Source organism: Accipiter gentilis, chromosome 22 (genome assembly GCF_929443795.1).
Source record: "Accipiter gentilis chromosome 22, bAccGen1.1, whole genome shotgun sequence".
Lineage (NCBI taxonomy): Eukaryota > Metazoa > Chordata > Aves > Accipitriformes > Accipitridae > Astur > Astur gentilis.
In genome coordinates, this window is record NC_064901.1 from 9884923 (window position 1) to 9903751 (window position 18829).

An 18829-nucleotide genomic window follows, 5' to 3' on the forward strand; every position below is an offset into this window, starting at 1 on the left:
CAGAAGCATGTTTAACTTTTAGTGAGTGTTTCAGTGAATACAGTAGAACTCTTACACATTGAATCGGTCTTTAAGCAAACACTTAAAAGTTTTATGGTAACCATATATAGATGTATGCCTATTAAGTATAGAAGTAAAAACTTTGAAAGCATCAGCGTCCTTTATCCTGTTACATCTTCTAGCATTTATTATAAAAGTTGTTTTAAAAGCTGTATCAATTGTGCAATAAGTAAATAACAACCTTCTCAGAGAAAAAGCTTGTGGTCTGTTGTTTTGAAGTTCTTAATAAAATTAGTGTGATGTGGTTGCCAAGGATATTTGCCAGAAGTGAAGTTTTAGGTAGTTAAAAGAAGGTGGAAGGAAAAATGAATGATTAAAATGAAGTTACTGCAAGCTGTTCAGCTTTTAGACCTAACTTACTTATTAGATTTCCAAACAGGTTTTTATTTACTTACTTTTAAATTGCTTGATGGCTGCTAATGGGTTCATCTTTCCCTCCCTCATAGAACTGCAGAGAAAAAGAATATTTTATATAATGCCATAGCTGCTTTCATATTAAAAAACTGGGCCTAAAAAATTTCCCCCTAAAAGCTAAACAAAACAAAAAAACTGATTAAGATTTCCTTTTTCTTCATTAGTTTTAAAAATCTGTTTTTAGTGAGCAGTACAGGCAGTTTTTTCCTGCACAATTACATTCTGCCTCTTTTATTTCATAAGAAAAAGTTAAAACATACACATGCAAATTGAATTTTAATTCTGATATAAGAGGGAAGAAGCCACATTTTACTTGCTGAAAAGTAGAGCACATACAAATGCTGAATAATTTACTTGGGTTCCTCAGAGAAACTAAACATGAAATGATTGTAGCAACATCAGCAGCAGCAAGTATTTAGGTAGAGGTTTTCCTATTTTGCAACCATATGCAAATTTCTGCCATGGGCTTCAGTATTATTGAACATACATAAAAGTATTTTTTGCTAGTTTTTTAATGTACGGGGATGATGACCACCTACTCTACATTTGGTCATTTTCTGAGGCAGAATTATTCTTCTCTTGTATATGTTTTATCTCTTCTTATATAAAAGAATGTACAGTACATGACCCTAACTCCTATTTGAATTGTAAATAATTTTAAAAAGAATAATTTTATATTCGCTATGTTTTCACCAAAAAAAAAAAAGAAAAGAAAAGGCACTGATTATTTGGTAACTTGTCTTTCTCGAAGCTATTTCAAAAATATCTATATTTTAAATACATATTTTGAAAATCATATGACAAAAAGTATGCATATAGATGGCTAAGCTTTTGTTCGCAGAAGTGTGAAGAAGGGAGTGGATGCAACTGTTAAACAACTGAAAATGATAAATAATCTGACAGTTTACTGTGGACACTAATGGAGCCTAAAAGCTTTTAAAATGACAGAAATTTCACCAACTTTAGTGATTCATAGGCTTATTTTTGTTATACAGGTTGGTCATGCAGCTGGCAGTTTTCCTTTTGTGTGACTCTTGTAAATTATTGTACTCTTATCTGAGTGAAAAGCTATTAGAGTTGTGTGAAGGAATGTGACAACATCACTTCAGAAGATAAAGCAATTCCCAACTGTACGTGTATACAATTTCTCTACATTTTTTTAACTTTTTTTTTGTTGTTGACTTAACTGTTGAAGAAAATGTGCACCTATCGTGATGCACTTTAAAACTGTATCTTACTCTACGTGAAATGTGCTTTTGCACAATTGTATTTCTTCATGGAACAGTGATTGTCGTTTACTGCATCCTGGTTTATACATACTAAAATGCGGTGTGGTTGGTCCGTAGTACGACATAAAGCATATTTTTATTATATTGCACCTTCTAAAACAACACAGATTGAAGCATACCCTTTAGTCACTTACTGTCAAGTCTAATGAAATTCCTATTTAGCATCGACTGTTTTCCTTTCAAATGTTTTGACAGTAGTCATCCCCGGTAAGTGCTTTCTGTATGAGGCTCCGGTAGCCTGGACGTAACCTGATCTGTGTTTTGTTTCAGTGTGTTGTCTGCTGACCTAGAGAACACTTGCATTAGCTGCATTGATCAATCCACATCACATCTCATCATTTAGGAGACAATTAATACTGCGGCGTAAAGACTCCCCAGAGCATTTTCTTAGAGCTGGATTGCTTTACACAGAAACCACAGGAGTTTGCAAAAGGGGGAGGAAGCCAAGTGATGGGGGAAGCATTAAGAAAGCTTTGTCTAGGAAACAAGTTTCATTTTCTGTGGTGACTTCCACTTATGTCATTCGAAGTCCTTTTTCTGATAGTGTGTTTTGGGAAAAAAAAAAGTTAGCTGTATTTTAAAGTTGATTTGTTGAAAAGACACTATAACAGGTCACATAAATGTTCCAAAGATCTTGCTCTTGAGAAATATGCATTTGATTGTCATACTTGTGTAACTTGCTGGTGAGTGTAATCATTTTAACTTTTTTTTTTTCTGAAGGATTATTAACCTGACAGCTTTTGAAATATTGTTTGACATGTTTTAATCCTAATTTTAATTATTTTTAAATAACATATTTTAATAGAGACGAAAATGTTTGTTTCTCACTCTGTCAGTTTTGCTATAGAGCTTCTTCCACGAAGTTGAACTTCATTCAGTATTGCCTGATACAGGCAATTTCTTAAGAAAAAAGTCTTTGAAAAATTTTAAGTGTACATGAATACGTTAAGTTAATGAGCAGGCAGGGCTCTATGTGTGCTGTTTCATCTTATAGGTAATGAAATGTTTAATCTTTAGAGATCATCCATAGAAGCAGATGAGAAGCATTTACCAATAAAAAACGATTTTTTCTTGCAGATGACTAAGGTTACTGTACTATTCTATGTTAAAGTCTATGTTGCAGTGTTGTAAGGAGCACATCTTAAGATGAGTTAATAACAGTAGATATTACTGAAGACATAAATTTGATAGGAAGAGAATTTTAGAGAGGAGGTTACTTACCTCCCTGGTGCATTTCTCTAATCTATGTATTATTGACTGTGATTCTGTGCAGATTGTACAATGGTAAATGAGGCCAACTAACATGTTGTGAACTTCAGAAATCATTGCAAACTTGTTAGTATTTACCACATCATTACATTGTATTTTTCATCTATTTAGGTAGAGTGAATGAATTTTTCATCAGAAAAGATTGTGATCATGTAAATATTTACTAGGAATATGTCAATGACAAAAATTATATTTATTTTTGTGGTAACTTCATGGCTCAAATTTGTGATTTTGCTCCCCTGCCCCCGTAATCTTGAAGCGAAATGCACACTGGCGTTGAATAGAGATATGTATCTGGCATATCTTTGCAGGGCAGTGTTATTATGTTTTCAGGAATACACTAATATCATGACAGTTCATCTTATAATTTTCTTCTGTTAGTAGAACTGTTCTACTGGTATTTGAAGGTAAAAGCATGGTGATGAAAAATCGTTAATTTAAATATGTTGGAAACGTACAGAATGTTTGTAGAAGTATGTACTATATGAAATTTCAAAGCGATTTTACTTGGACAACTAGGTTGTCTTGTTTTTGGTATTTCTGCAGAAAAAAGTGGGAACTATACTAGTCCCTTTTCATTTTTATTCCAACTCCTGTTAGATCCTGTTTTTCAAGTCAAAACTGGTTTTGTGGAACCAGTTTTAGTGGTTTGATACATGAAATACAGAATGTGGATTGTTTCAGTGCAGTGTCATACTTGTATCCTTAGTATCCATACTGGTTTTTTATATTCTTTGTCTAGTGAGGATGTATCAAGCTGTAACCCAATATGTAATAAAAGCTTTTGTCCTATGCAGTAAGCCATACAAAATCATCTAAAACCACCCTAGTCAAAAAAAATAAATGAAGTTTCTTTCTACGATTCTGCATCCATCTTTGGCCATCCTGTAGATGTTTTTAATTAAGAAACCAAAGAAATAAAGACTAGTGTGGGTTTTGTAACACAAACAGCACAATTTCGGTTTGGAAAAGGGTTATGTGGTAATGTAGGTTTTGTCTAAGCCTTTCTAGAGAATTATAACTGAAGCTATGGTAGATATTTAATGTTTGTTGGTAATCTGCATAGAATTTCAAATTCTATGAGGATATACAAAAGATGAGATAAACATGGCATGTCAGACTGTCTTTTTCCAGGCTACAGGGATAGGCAAGCCATTATAAGAGTCAACGAACTTAAAGGTGAGAGTAAGTAATGGTGATATAAGGGAGAGGCAGTGACAGCCAGTACAAGAAAAACAATGTGCTTCAGACTGGCAAAGAGAGTTAAGCAAAATGATACAGAGCAGAATAGAATGGTTAGAACTGAAAACCAGGCAAAACTGAAATGACAAGAAACAGAGGTTTATACTTCGGTACAGAGTTTGGGAATGAGGAATATGTTCAGGGCCTGTTTTTCTTAAGCATCTGTCCTGTCTTTAAAAATGAGTACAGTGGGGAAAGTGTCCCCTTCTCTGTTTCATTGCCACCAAAGGCCTAGTATTCTTACACATAGAATAAGTAAGTATTTCACCTATCAGACCTATTTGACAAGTGTGTAGTATTTTCCCACGACCTTAGAACATGGATGCTTAGAAGGTAGTCACATGGAGTCTAGATATCCTGCGTGAACGGTATTCAGCATAACTCTAAACAGAAGTTCTTGAAATATAATTTGTGGGGTAATGACTACTTATTTGGTACAAGCTTTCCTAATTTCCAACTGTTAAATCACGTTAAAGACAGCTTAAACACCATGTATTCAGTAAATAACTGCAGTTATTGCAGAGATGTTGTAAGGTAGGAAGGTTATAGAAGACAAAGTGGATACTCAAATATATGAGAACAGCTGGCCTTGAAAGGTCTTGCTGTAACAACTTGCAGCTGTTTTAAGAAATGTTCTAATAATGAATGTATTAAATGAATGTATTTGCAGTTCAGGTGTTCCTTACAAAAGCTTATTCCAAGTGCCTCTATAATGCTGCCCTGGCTATTATGCCTAACCTTGTGTTACCTGAAAGTTGTACAATATTTTAGAATAATCTAGAACTAGGCAAAAAATCATTTAAAAGACATGTTTTCTGCACACATCATATTTGCTAATATTTCCAACAAAACCTAATGGTTTTGTTCTTTTTATTGTTTCTTCTAACTTATATTATCCAGATTGGCTTGGAAAGTTATGTGCCTACACAAAGAGTTGTTTAAAACATCTTCAGATGATCAGTATGTTATCTTTTGGAAGTCTCTCCTTTCGTTTGTATGTTTATGGAGGTATTGCTAGTTGGTTTTGCAAGGTTTCGTTTGAGTGCCATCTTTATGTCATAATTGAAGCAGTTTGTGGCATCCTGAAGAATCCACCTTACTCAGACCAACTTTTGGTATTTGCAGGTACTACAGAGCGGGTGTGTCTGATCCAGGGAACAGTTGAAGCACTAAATGCAGTTCATGGCTTCATTGCAGAGAAGATTCGAGAAATGCCTCAAAATGTGGCCAAGACAGAACCCGTCAGCATTCTACAGCCTCAGACCACTGTTAATCCAGACCGCATCAAACAAGTGAGTTTTTGGTTGGGAATAGAGAGCCACAGCAGCTCCTTAGAAGTCTTAAAACTTTAAGGCTGCAAAGGGTCAACATAACATGTTCTTTAAGAAAATGTTATCTTACCCTTTAGTAATTTGCTGGTCCTCTTTTTCCTTGTACTTACGTGTCCCATGTTTCTCAGCAGTTCTTTCAGACAGTGTTTTATAAGTTTCAATGCCATGCTCTAATATGTTTCTTTCATAAACTTTACTGTATAAGGTGATAATACACTTTTAGGTTTTACTTAAAGATCACTGAATTTTAATCTTAAATGATGAACCTCTTTGTAAATCTTTAGTATTACTAAAAATCACAGATTAACTGAATGTTTCCTACTTTTTTGTATATAAAATAAAACCAAAAATGTTAATTGTTTTTTTAGACCCTATATTGGATACTTTAAAATCTTACCTGTAAGAACTTGAAAATATAAAGACAATTTACTTGGGATGTTTTCTACAATTTAATTTTATGTTGGTTTTGGCATCTTTTTGCCTGTTTTACACTGACTTCTTTCAAAATCTGTGGGCAATGCAAAATATATTTGCAAGGTATTATTGGTCTACTATTCTTCAGTTCATTACATTTTCCAGAACAATTTTAATTTTTTAAAAAATTGTCCTGTAAGGAGAATGTGAAATATGTGTCATACAGGATTGAAAATGATTTTCCATTGTATTGAATAAGAAAAAGATGAAGAAAGAAATGAGTGAACACTAGTAAAATTTTGTCTTGTCTCTCTATCCTATATAGGATAGATTTTAGTTTCTCACCTGTCCTATATGGGAAAAGATTGTTTCGTCCTTCTACACTAGCAAGATTCATTGTCCTATCAAGTAATTTGGTAACTGTATGCAATTACTTTGTATGTAGTGACATACACAGAATGCTTATCTGAAGATGAGTTTGAACAGGATGAGTTTGGAATGATCAGACTGCTTTAGACGGATGAAACTGTGCATAAACCATTGTATATGATTTCTAAGATTTACTACTATATGATTTTTTTCTGTATATGCCCTACTTTTACATAAAAAATACTCTAGATAATTTATAAGAAAATACTAAAAAGAGCAACCCCAATTTTATAGGATTAGTTTCTCAATTATTAGATATGAAAATGATTATGCCTGGGATAGAGAGAAAAAGCTGAAGAGATCTGTATTTTGAATGGCTTTACTGCTTGTAAAATGTTAGATTTTATGCCAGTACTCCTTAACCCATGCCAGTACTCCTTAACCCATGCCAGTACTCCTTAACCCAATGGGAAATGAGTGTTCTCTATTACAATGAGAAGTAGTTTTCCCCTTTGCAATGAAATGAAGCTAATTTTTAGGTAAGTCAGTAAGATCTTGAGAAACTAGATTACAGAGCTGTTTAGTGACATACCTAAATACTCCCTGTGTTGTATCTGAAGTTGATATAGCTTGTCCACAATATTTCTCCAGAAAACTTTATGAAAGTTGTTGAGGGGCTTTTTTTTTTTTTTTTTTTTTTTTTTTTTTCCAATTTGGTTTGGTGGTTGTTTTTTGTTGTTGTTTTGGGTTTTTTTGTTTTTTAGTTTGGTTAGTTGGTTTGGGGTTTGTCTTGTTTTGTTTTATAAACACAATTCCATGTTTGGAATGTTAAATTAAATTCTGGAGGGATGGATTAGTGAACAGAGCTGCTGCTAGTGAAGTTAAGACAGGCTAAATACAATGTATAAGAGACAAGACTTATTTAGTGACTGGCTTTACATATTAAAATTTTAATATATTACCTGTATACATACAGGTGTGTAATAATATGACTGCAAGTATTTGGAAATATATATGTGCATATGTTGAGCAGTTTTAACCACAATGAATTGTTTAACTTCTCTTTTAATGAAGCAACATCTATTCATAATAAATTCATACACTATAAATATTGACTCAATAAACCTAAAATCCATTATTTTTACCAAGAAGTGAAATTGTTAGCTTAGTTCTTAGAGTTTGCAGTGGAGTAATCTATCCTCCAATGTCAGACTATGCTGTATCTTAATGAAAGATATAATACCTCTTTTTAAGAAATTAAAATGAATATTTTATAATGGGTAATCATGATCTAGAACTCCAGTGTTGCTATTTTATTTTTTTTTTAATAGCAGACAGGTCACAATTTTATTAAAATGATCAGGATAATGTATAATACAAGTCACTTTGAAATTGGAAAAAAATAAGCCTTATGAATTACAATTTCTTCTTTTACACAAACTTTTACATGGTTCATGCTGTCTTAGTGTATTACCCAAGAACTTTGGCACCCAAAGTATTATGTTGCAGATTGAAGAATGTAGACTTAGCATTTGAGATAGAGAGTTGATTTGAAATAATAACTTTTACCTTCATTAGGAACTTTGAAGATATTTCTCTTGGTTTTCTAGCTGTTTCTACCAAAAAGCAGAGGTAGTTTTCTCCCCATGAATGAAGATACCTGTAGTTGAAGCCTTGCAGTGCCACCCATGTCTATATGAGCATGCAGCTCTCATTTCTGTATTTTCATTTCTTTGCCCTGGGCTGCTTTACCTACACTGGCCTCAGAGAAGCAACCTAAGAAAGGAAGTATCTCCTGGCTACAGTTTCAATGAAGACAGACAGGGGGTAAACCCTTTGCTGACTGCTTGAGTTTCAGCACTTTCTGCCTTCGGGAAAGGCATGGGTATGCACAGAGGCCGAGTCTGGCCTGGCGTTTCTCCTTACTGGTGGAAGTCACTATCCAAACAGTGGGGTCTCTCCAACTTGAGCTTTTTCCGCTTCAGAAGATTTGCAAACAAGTCTATATGGTTCCTTTTGAGCCTTCTCCACTGCATTTTTCCACATTTCCTAATCCTGTGGATTTAGTAGTAGATAGAAGGTAGTTCTCTCCTCCAAGCAGGTCGGATAGATATTTAATTGACAAATGTTTGCATCTTTCATCTTTATGTAACGTAGGCAATCTCTTCATAGATGTCAGCCATCTGCTGTTTCTTCTAGGTATCATTCAACAGTAGCCAACTGGTTGCTGTGCTCTCTTACTTCCTAGAAAGCGCTATGAGCATCTAACGTCCCTTTTCTCTCTTTATTAGTTGAAGTGTCACACCAGCTCTTTCAGACCATATTGTAACCCAGGGGAAGAGAATACAGTTTTCACAAAGTGATCAGAAGCCTGAGATGTTTCAGAGCTTTAAATTTCACCTCTAAATAGTAGCACCTCCTACGAACAATGGAAAAGGCTGCGTAATGTGGTCTTATCCCATCACCTTCTTCAGAAACTATTGCAGCTTCTTTGTATGCTAGTTGACTTTTCCTCCCAGCTTTCAGTTTTTTTCCAGGTAGCAGGTGTTGTAGCAGCCTGTCCAGGAAGCATATGGAATCAGAGATGGCCATTGCAGAACTGTGCATTATATGGAAGGAAAGATGTGTGATCTTGTAGCTAACTCTGCTCTAAGCAAGAGTTTGCACTGTTTGGCCTTCTGAGATCCATTCCAACCTGAATCATACTTCGATTCTATGCAAGGTTTAGCTATCAAAGCATGGACAAAGGTTTTAGAATTTCTATCTGAAAAATCTAGAATAAAAATTGCACGTATAGAACTTCCAATTAATGTTTTCATTGGAGGCAGTTTCATTTCAGCTTTTTCAGTAGATAACCTCTCATGAGTCTTTAACTTCTGCTTGTTAATCATGGTCCCAGACTTTGTATTCAGAATCTGCAAACCTGAATGTCTTAACTCAGATTTGTAAATTCACATTCTTCTAGAGAAAAAGACTACTTTTACTTCAGAAATGCTGATCAACAACAACAAAAAATTAAATGGTCATCATTTTTAAATAAAAAGTTTTACTTTGAAGTGCTTAAGTAAAACCTAATTTTAAGAATACAGATCTGGAAGTATTGGCTTAAATGGAGGGTTATTTTAAAAAAAAATACAGGATATGAGTTCTTCAGACTAAAAAGACTCGGTAGACTTCATAGAATGGTTTTGGTTTGGAAGGTGCCTTAAAGATCATCTAGTTCCAACCCCCCTGCCACGGGGAGGGACACCTCCCACTAGACCAGGTTGCTCAAAGGCCCATCCAACCTGGCCTGGAACACTGCCAGGGATGGGGCATCCACAACTACCCTGGACAACCTGTTCCAGTGCCTCACCACCCTCATAGTAAAGAATTTTTTCCTTACATCTAATCTAAATCTACCCTCTTTCAGTTTAAAGCCATTACCCCTTGTCCTATCACTACATGCCCTTGTAAAAACTCCCTCTCCATCTTTCCTGTAGGCCCCCTTTAGGTACTGGAAGGCTGCTATAAGGTCTCCCTGGAGCCTTCTCTTCTCCAGGCTGAACAACACCAACTCTCTCAGCCGGTCCTCACAGGGGAGGTGCTCCAGCCCCTTGATCGTCTTCATGGCCTCCTCTGGCCCTGTCTTTCTTTTGTCAGGGGCCCCACAGCTGAATGCAGTACTGCAGGTGGGGTCTCACGAGGGCGGAGTAGAGGGGCAGAATCTCCTCCCTCGACCTGCTGACCACCCTTCTTTTGATGCAGCCCAGGATATGCTTGGCTTTCTGGGCTGCAAGTGCACATTGCTGGCTCATGTTCAGTTTTTCATCTACCAGTACCTCCAAGGCCTTCCTTCCATAAGAAACCTTCACTGGGTTCTTAAAACGCCTCTCCCTTCTGATGAGCCTTTTTTCTTTTTATCATCCATCTAAGACAACAGTCTGTCACCTAGATGAACTTTACTAAACTCCAGAATATGCAAATAACCCTACATTTTTCATTTGAGGTAAATAATAATAATTAGTTTTGTAGATCACTGTGTCTCTTCATCTAGTCGACAGTTTCTCATGAACTTTTCTCACTTTTGAACAGAGATGAAGAATCACACCACTTACTATTCTGCAGTGAATGATAGGATATGGAGGTGTGTTTACAAGTTGCGAGGACAAAAAAAATTGCCATTATTTACTAGAGAGACAGTTCTACATGTTAGATCCCATGGCAAAAGTTTAGCATTCCATAAAAATATGTATAATATACGCTCTCCCTCATGTGCCCTTGACATTTCTGGTGCCAGATCACTGTTTTAATTTTCTGTGTCATTTTGCCAGTGTTGGATATATCTTAAAATGTATGTGAAACCATGTTTTATGAGCACAATTAACTCTGTAGTTAGCTGATGATTAACTATTCATTGTATATGCTTCAAAAGTGGATTGTGAGTAGAAGATTGCAGAAACTTTCAGCAGTGTTCTGATTCTTAAGAAAATTCTGAAGTTATCTCATGCCTTCTGATGGCTTTGTAGTTTTGGTGGTATTTTTCCAAATTCCAAAGTAGCCCAGAATCAAAAAGTGACATTTCTTTCCTTGTAGGACTTGGGGTTTTGTGACACAAATCTTAGACCCATATCTTCTCATGTGTTTTGATGCCTGTGTCTGGTTACTTGAGTGTTCTGGTGTTTCTATATAGCACCACCAGATCTTCTAGTAGTTTTGTGTTACTGTGACAAGTTCTGAGGAAAGAGAAGGTCCTGATTCTTCTTCATTCATTTTGCTGTAATCTTTATCCTCATTTCCTCCATCCAGAGTTGCTCTGATGATCCAAATGGCACCTGCTAGTTTGCTTTAAGCTCTTTACCCCTTCTTGTCTCCAGACAGAACACAAGATAATATTTCTTTTACTTCATACTTGCCACGCTTTTTTCCTTTTTCAAAGTCCCAAAGAGTTCATAAATGCAGATAAATGACCTCTATAAAAGCCTAGAAGTAAGCGTTCCACCTATGTATGCTAGCTTTCTTAATCTTTTTTGTATTGCCCTATGCCCCTGTGTATTCTTTTACACAAAAGCAAAACCAACCAAATGTAAAAAGGATGAAATGTCATCAGAATGCATTTTATTTGTTCTTTACAGAGGTGAGAAGGTAGCAAGTAAAATTAGATCACTGAAGTCATCAAAGTAGCCTTTTTATAATCTGGATTGCAAAGAAATTATTAATCTTTATTTCTTTTTCTAAATTTTATTTTTGAAATGTGTTATGTATTTATGCAGTCATTGCTGAGATAAGATCTTAACATTTGCCAAAGTTACAGATTAAAAGAATTCACAGCAGATGAAAAGAAGACTCAATATGTTTAGCAAAGCAAGTGGTCTGTTTAGAAAGGCTCATCTCCAATACTGTTGAAGGTCTAGTAAGTCAGTCTTTTATGTTGTTCAGCACAATGGGGCCTTGCAGTGCTCTCTGTTTCTCGTTTTAGCTGCAGAAGGTATTCAACTATTTAATACAATTCAAAAAAGATACCACCTTTTCTTAAAAATGCATTAAAATATTGGCTTAAGCAAATTTGTTTTGTCATCACATTAATTTCAGTGATTTAAAAGCATCAATATTAATATATACAAGACTGAAACTCAGTATTAGCTCAGTATTAATAGTAATTTAATGTGGGTAATGTTATTACCAAGATTTCCTTTGTTTGGCAAGCCCTGTAGTGAGAAGCTAGAAATTGGTAAGTCGTAAATGCGGTTTCATCTTCACATTTAAATGATGTTCTCTACGTGCTTTCATGTCTCTAACCTTGTTTTGAAATGATATTTCATTTTCTGCCTTTTCTTTCTACTCTTGTATATATAGCTATACTAATACGTACTGAGAATTAAGTTAACTGTCTCAGTACAGTATAATCTAGGGTGTTAGTACTGAAATTTTTTTAGTACAGATATATATAAGGGTGTGACTTCTCTCATTTATACATAGCTCGGCATTAGGCAATTCATGAAGTCATTGAAAGAGGGTTCAGAGACCTTTTGGAACACTGTGCCAACTAAAATTAAGGTCCATTTTTATTACTTAAAATCTGTTTTCTCAAACATCTGTTCTAGAAGCTTAAAGGAAAAACAAACAACACTCTCTTATCTATCAATATAGTCTTCCATTCATTGTCCCATAAGTAATAGGAAAGGAAATAATATTTGAGAAAACAGAGAAGACCAATTTCATCGTGGGTGAGACTATACCATTCAAGATATAGTTTAGAAAACCTCCACAAGTCTTAGAAGTGGTGTGCGGTATAAATTCTGACTGTCTTTTTTCTATAACTTTGCCAGCAGTCAACCTGCAATTTCAGGAAAGCTTCAATTATAGTATGCATGTTTCAGTCTCAAAAATTGAAACTCTGTAATGCAAATTCATCTTAGGATTTCTAATCACATTATACATCTCATTCCCAGAAGCCTAATAACTACTGAATTCAAGTGCTTGCCTAATGCAAAACACTTGCCAAATTTAAAAAAAAAAAAAAAAATTCTGTGCTGCATAATAAATCAGAATTATTGAGCTCTGTCCAACTTTCTTTAAGAAGTAATTTTGCTTAGAAGTTCTTGCAAAGCAATTGAGAGTGTATCAATAAATTAGTTATCATCCAGTGGAAATTCAATACAAAATTCAAAGGCCTGCGTTTCTTTTTTTGTTTTTGAGAAGTTACTTTCTGTTATTTTAACATTGAAGAAATAAATAGGTGTGTCTCCATAAATTTATGTGTCTCCAGAATTATGCAGAAGCATGAAAAGAGATGAATTTCTAGAAAATGCTGTCAGTTCTTTTTTTTTATATATACATATACACACACGCGCGCTTTGATGTGTATATATATATAAAAAAAAAATAAAAGTAGTTATGTCAGTAAACAAAGTAACAGAGATTAAGCCTCAAACACAACCAACCTGATACACAAAGAAGAACCACCAAAACCACAAAACAAGAAACCTTATTGCTATTTTCAGTATTTTGTCATTGGTATGTATATTTGGAAAAAAATGTGCATGCCCATACTTGATTCTTGTTCATTAATACAGTTGTTTTGCTTTTAAATGTTTTTATCCTTTTTTCCCATTGTATTTTAAACAAGCTTTTGCTAAAATGGAATAGAAAAATGCTTCTACTTAATAGATGTTACAGTTCAACAGTCACCTGAAATTATTATTGTCACTCCTTTTTCATCACAGCCATACATTTCTGTGCTTTAGGAAGATTGATGTGACTTGAAAACTCAGATGCTTCCAGTTTCTTAAATTACTTGTGATATCAGTGATTAGGTCATTATTCAGTGTTGTAATGTTCTGCATATTTTCTTATAAATTCACTAGTTAGATTTAGTAACACCTGTGAAGAACAAACTATTTTTCCTTTTATTAATTAGTCTAGCATACCAAAACAATATACAATAAAGTATGCCTGAGTTAGCAGTGGCGTTGATCACACAAACGATCAGATGTCTGAAATATGTTAGTCAAAATATATTTTCAGAGTTTTGCTGGAGAATAGTAACAATTTTTTTGGTTCAGGATAAGAGTTTAATATATAGCTATAATAAAGAAAACCTATTGGGATAAGTTACAGTCCTCCGTTCTGTTTGGTTGGGGTTTGGGTTCCCCCCACTGTTAGTTTAAGCTTAAATGTTGAAAATCAGTTCACTGCAATTTCAGGCTTTGGTAAGAGATACTGCATCATCCCACTAAAATCAGAAGTATAATTCTATAACTGAATAGGGTTAGCCCTCTGCTATTGTGGAATCTGATATTTCTTTCTCTGAATAGTTCTAGCCCCTTGCAAATGAACCCATGTTCTGTACAGAAGGACATGGGAGAATCCTTCATAATTGTCTTGATTTTCACAACGGAAAACATCTGCTTACCAATAACATTTTGCCTAGCTACATATTTTTTTTATAATGCCCAATACATGATCGTATTTTCTACTTAAGCCTCTTCAAAGAGTCCCAGTTGATGCTTAAGCTGTATATGTTTTATTTTTGTTTTTATTGTTTTATTATATGAGTTACAAGTTGGAAACACAAAATAAGGATCTGTTTCTTAAGATATTTTTTCCTGTTTTGGCTGCTTGTTTATGTACAAACTATGAAAAAATGGATCTTCATATTGCTTAACATACAGCTTAAATATTTGTGTGTGCATATGTACAAGCCCATATTTTGCTAATACACAACTTTATGCATTCACAGTGTCCCAGCTTTCTCATATGCATTAAGAGTTTTAGTGCAAAAGTATGTATACCTATTTTATGAGGGATTGTCAATGATTGTAAGTAACAGAACTGCTGAAAGTGTGAAATTTTGCTTCATTTATTTCTAAATAGTTTGGGTTAGTAATTATATGGCCATATGACAAATCTCATTGTATAGCATTTTAACATCATCTTTCTTAAAGTGAAAGTAGTGTAATTTTTGGATATTTTATAATATTTATATACTACAAAGATGTCAAAAACATGCTTTGAATAAGTATTGTATGTTATGTTTTGCAAATTGGAATTTTACATTTTTACTATATTTATAAAAAGAAAAAAAGAGTTATTCTGTCAGGATCTAATACTTTAAGAAGAGAAATGTGTATATAAAAATTTGAAACAGAGCAGTGCTTTTTTGATATGTTCAAGAATTAATGTTAAGCGTATGTATATTATTTAGAAAATATGATCAATAAATATGACTCTTAATTCTTTTTTGTGTTTATTTTGAACACAGGCCTGATGATAAGTTATTAACCTTTGCTCAACTAAATGAACATTTTTAAGGCTAATCATAAATATGTTGTAGTAATTTGTTGTGAAGGTCTTAGTTGCATGTTCATCCATCGTGAGATTGATGTTTACATTTTTTTCACCAGCCTCTTGATTAAAAAAGATCAATGAATATTTTAGCAGTTAGTATATTGCTAAAAACTCAGTAGCTTCAGTGTAATTGTTGTAAGATATGGAACACAGTTTGCTGGCTATAGTCCGTGCTATAGAATGGTGCATTGTAAGGTGCCAAAGTAAATGTCTCTAACTTCTTTCAGACGTTGGCCCTGTTTGTTTGTAGACTGATAACTGTTTATAGTGTGCTCATTGAACTTGCTGGAATTTTTGTTTACTATAGTCTTCATTTTCCCCAAGAGGAGGAGAGAGGAAAGAATATATTCCTCATGTGGTCAGCATATTTTTGAGTATTTATGTGAGTTCACCATCTTGATTTCAAGTCATGAATTTGTTTTTACATGCATAAGCATGCATATTTACATGCATTATTTATCCAATTGACTTTAAATTCCATTAAGTTCCAATGAGTAGGAGAAAGATTTTGTCTTAGGCATTTTTTATTTATTTTAATTTTCTAGTTATGTTACTTTTGTTGGTTTATTTATTTTTTTAACTGTTCAGTCTAAGGCTTGTAAAGGTTGATTTGCTCCTGAACTGCTTTGTTCCCAGACATTGCCATCTTCCCCAACTACCACCAAGTCCTCTCCATCTGATCCCATGACCACCTCCAGAGCCAATCAGGTACAGTATCATCCTACCATCTACACCATACTTTTCACGGGTGACAGCTTGCAAACTGGAGAAAAAGATATGGTGGGTTAAGGATTTATTCGTTCATTCACATATATACACCCATAACCATAGATATCTAACTCTTGTTAGAAATTGGTAAATTAAATGGAAAACATTTTTCTTTTTTTTAAATTTGTTTTGTTCTCTTTTTTTTTTAAAATCTCTGATGAAAGCTTATAAAATCTTATAAAATAGTCTCTTTAAAATTTGATTTGATTAATAAATAGCAAGGATACACGCTGGTGTGTTTGTAGACAGAGTAACTCTTGGTATATATATGTTTATGTATATATGCACACACTTTTTTACTTCCTGGATCATTTATAAATTATAATGGAATTACCCCTAAACTCATGCCTAATTAGCTGGATATCAACCTAGGAACGGCAAACAGACTTCTTTCTTTGTTTATTTACTTTAAGAATTTTGAAATGTGTTTGTGGACAATAATATAGAGGCATTACTTAAATACTGTATGTAATAAAAGAATAGATTTGAAATGAAAATGTATTGATGAAGAATGAAGTAAAATTAAGTCTCTCTAAAAACCCACTAAACGCATCTAAGTAAGTTTAATTCATGTCTTGTTATTAAATGCATAAACTGTGCTTTTAGCTGTATTTTAATTACAGTAATTTGTTTCTCTTTTAACTGGGAAAAAATATGTCCAGTTCATTATGTCCACAAATCATCATACTGTGTGTCTTTTTGCCTTCCCTATGAAAATTGTTAAAGTTACTTCACACCATGCTTTTTAGAACCAATTCATGCTTAAGAGATGCCTTATTCATTTTTTAAGGTACTGTTAAACTTAATGTACTTTGTGTTCAAATAATGTAAGTATTCAGTATGTGCTAACAGTTTTTAACACACAATCTGTTTATTTAACATTAGCTCAATGCTTCTATCAGATCTTGCACAAATTAGATCAGATACCAGAAAGTTTTCTTCACAGCAAGCTAATATCCTCTGGAAGTTAACATTGTTATTAATTACTGATCCTCTGATATTTTGTGAACTGCTTAGAACTTGCTGGCTGTGTGAACAAACAATTTAACATACAACAGAATGCAAGCATATTAAAGCAATATATCTTTGATCAACACGTGACTATCTGTTGAAAGGGACATCTAATACAGAAAGTAATGAATTTTAGAGAGAAATTGTACAGATAGAAGAACTACCAAGAAAAATATAAATTGTGATATCCCTCACTTCGATTTGAAAGCCTTCTTCATCAGCCTGCTTCCATTCCAGCAACAGTTATTTGGCTTCATCGTCATTAAATGACAAGGATAAAATCTTTGCCAACAGCTAGGGATGTTTTATGACATTCTGTTCTGCCTTTATTCTCTCTCTCTTAATTTTAGTATTTTGTGTATTTTAATTAGAAGGTTTTGAAAATGTTGAGTGCACAGATCTTTTTAAGAAGTGTTCTTACTATTTTTCTACCCTGATGATTGTTATTTGGAGAAAAAGGAAGAGGTGCTTTTATTTACAGGAAATACTATTTGAGCATGCTGTTTAATTAGCATCAGAGAAGTACCTACTTTGCATCTGTTCTATGAATTTTGAATTATCAAAATTATAGTGCAGTGTATAAACTTTAAATGACTTTTTAATAGCTAAAAATACTTATTTTTATAGAAAGTTGTTCTATGAGAATTTTGTCAAGTGATATAGCTGAATATACAAACTAAGGGAAATGTATGCTTTGTGTCCTGCCTATATCCCACATTACATCTTTTAATGCATTTTATTCATGACCTGTGTTCAGTTCAGTTTTCATACAAATAATCAAGATCTCTTTTGAACAGCATTGCAATTGTATGTATGAAGAAGAGCAATCAGTTCCTTAAGTGACTTTTGGAACTGCTTTTATCATTAACCCTTGAAATTCCTACTGGTTTATAATTATTTTATCCCTCCTAGTATTTCCTTGCAATTTCTAGCCATTCCAGCAGGAAGCACAAAGCACATGATAAGGCAATTAAAGCCTTTCTGTTCATTCTAGTGATAAGTGACGTAGCTGGCAATTGTTCCCTGACTGTAGTAGCGATTAGCATTCAGCACCAGTGTATCGACAAGTATCTGCACTGCGGCTGTCACACGAAAATAGGTTCCAACACAGTAATCTCAAACCTGTCAGTAGTCATGTAAGTACCCAGTAGGAGAGTATTAGAGAGCAACAACTAATGTTTGTTTTGATACGTGGCTGTGTAAGACGATTCTCAATAGAAGAGAGCTGTTCAGGTATGGGTTTTCTCACAAGATATTATAGTAGGATAACAGGAGAGAACTTATTTAACTGGATGGAAGTCAGGAAGTTTAGTGTTAAGGTGTAAGATAAATTCACAGCACGCCCTTTTGCGTGGCTGTAGTAACATATCAGGCTTAAGATCATTCAGTTTTCTATAACATTTTAATTGCGACAAGATATTTTATATTAAAGATGAGTAAGGTGATTAAGCAAGGGTTAAGCAATACTTAATGTTGGGTTGCTGTTGGAGTAAGATTTTTAACTGGATTGGAGGACTCCCCTTAAGTCATTGGAGTTAGAGAACTGTTGAGTAAGTGTGTTGGTGAGCATACCTGATGTGATCCTTCCTGCTTTACGAGCATGTCAGTTGTATTCTCCTGACAGAGCTTGCATAGTGGGCAGAACAATTTCTAGGCACACTTTCTACTGCAAGAGGAAAATAGCTCTGCCAGCAGAGGTCGGAGGAAGCTGGGCAGGAAATCTGGCTTCTATGATGTCTTCCTTTTAATGACTCACTTTGCCTCTGTTCAGATGAGATCATAACTCCTTTGTATGGCAATTTCAGCTTTTGTTCAATTGTTGTTTTTTTGAAA

General features: G+C 34.2%; 1 protein-coding gene across 2 annotated transcripts in view; it reads left to right on the plus strand.

Moving 5' to 3' along the window:
- The window catches only part of NOVA1 (NOVA alternative splicing regulator 1), a 158892-nt gene that overhangs the window by 111695 nt on the left and 28368 nt on the right, over window positions 1-18829 (plus strand). Inside the window, exons 3-4 of one of the 2 annotated variants that reach the window (XM_049825650.1) lie at window positions 5400-5566; window positions 15854-15925. In XM_049825650.1, the coding sequence (XP_049681607.1) occupies window positions 5400-5566; window positions 15854-15925 (239 nt within the window). The remainder of the gene's footprint in view (window positions 1-5399; window positions 5567-15853; window positions 15926-18829) is intronic. The other variant, XM_049825651.1, reaches the window with a different exon arrangement.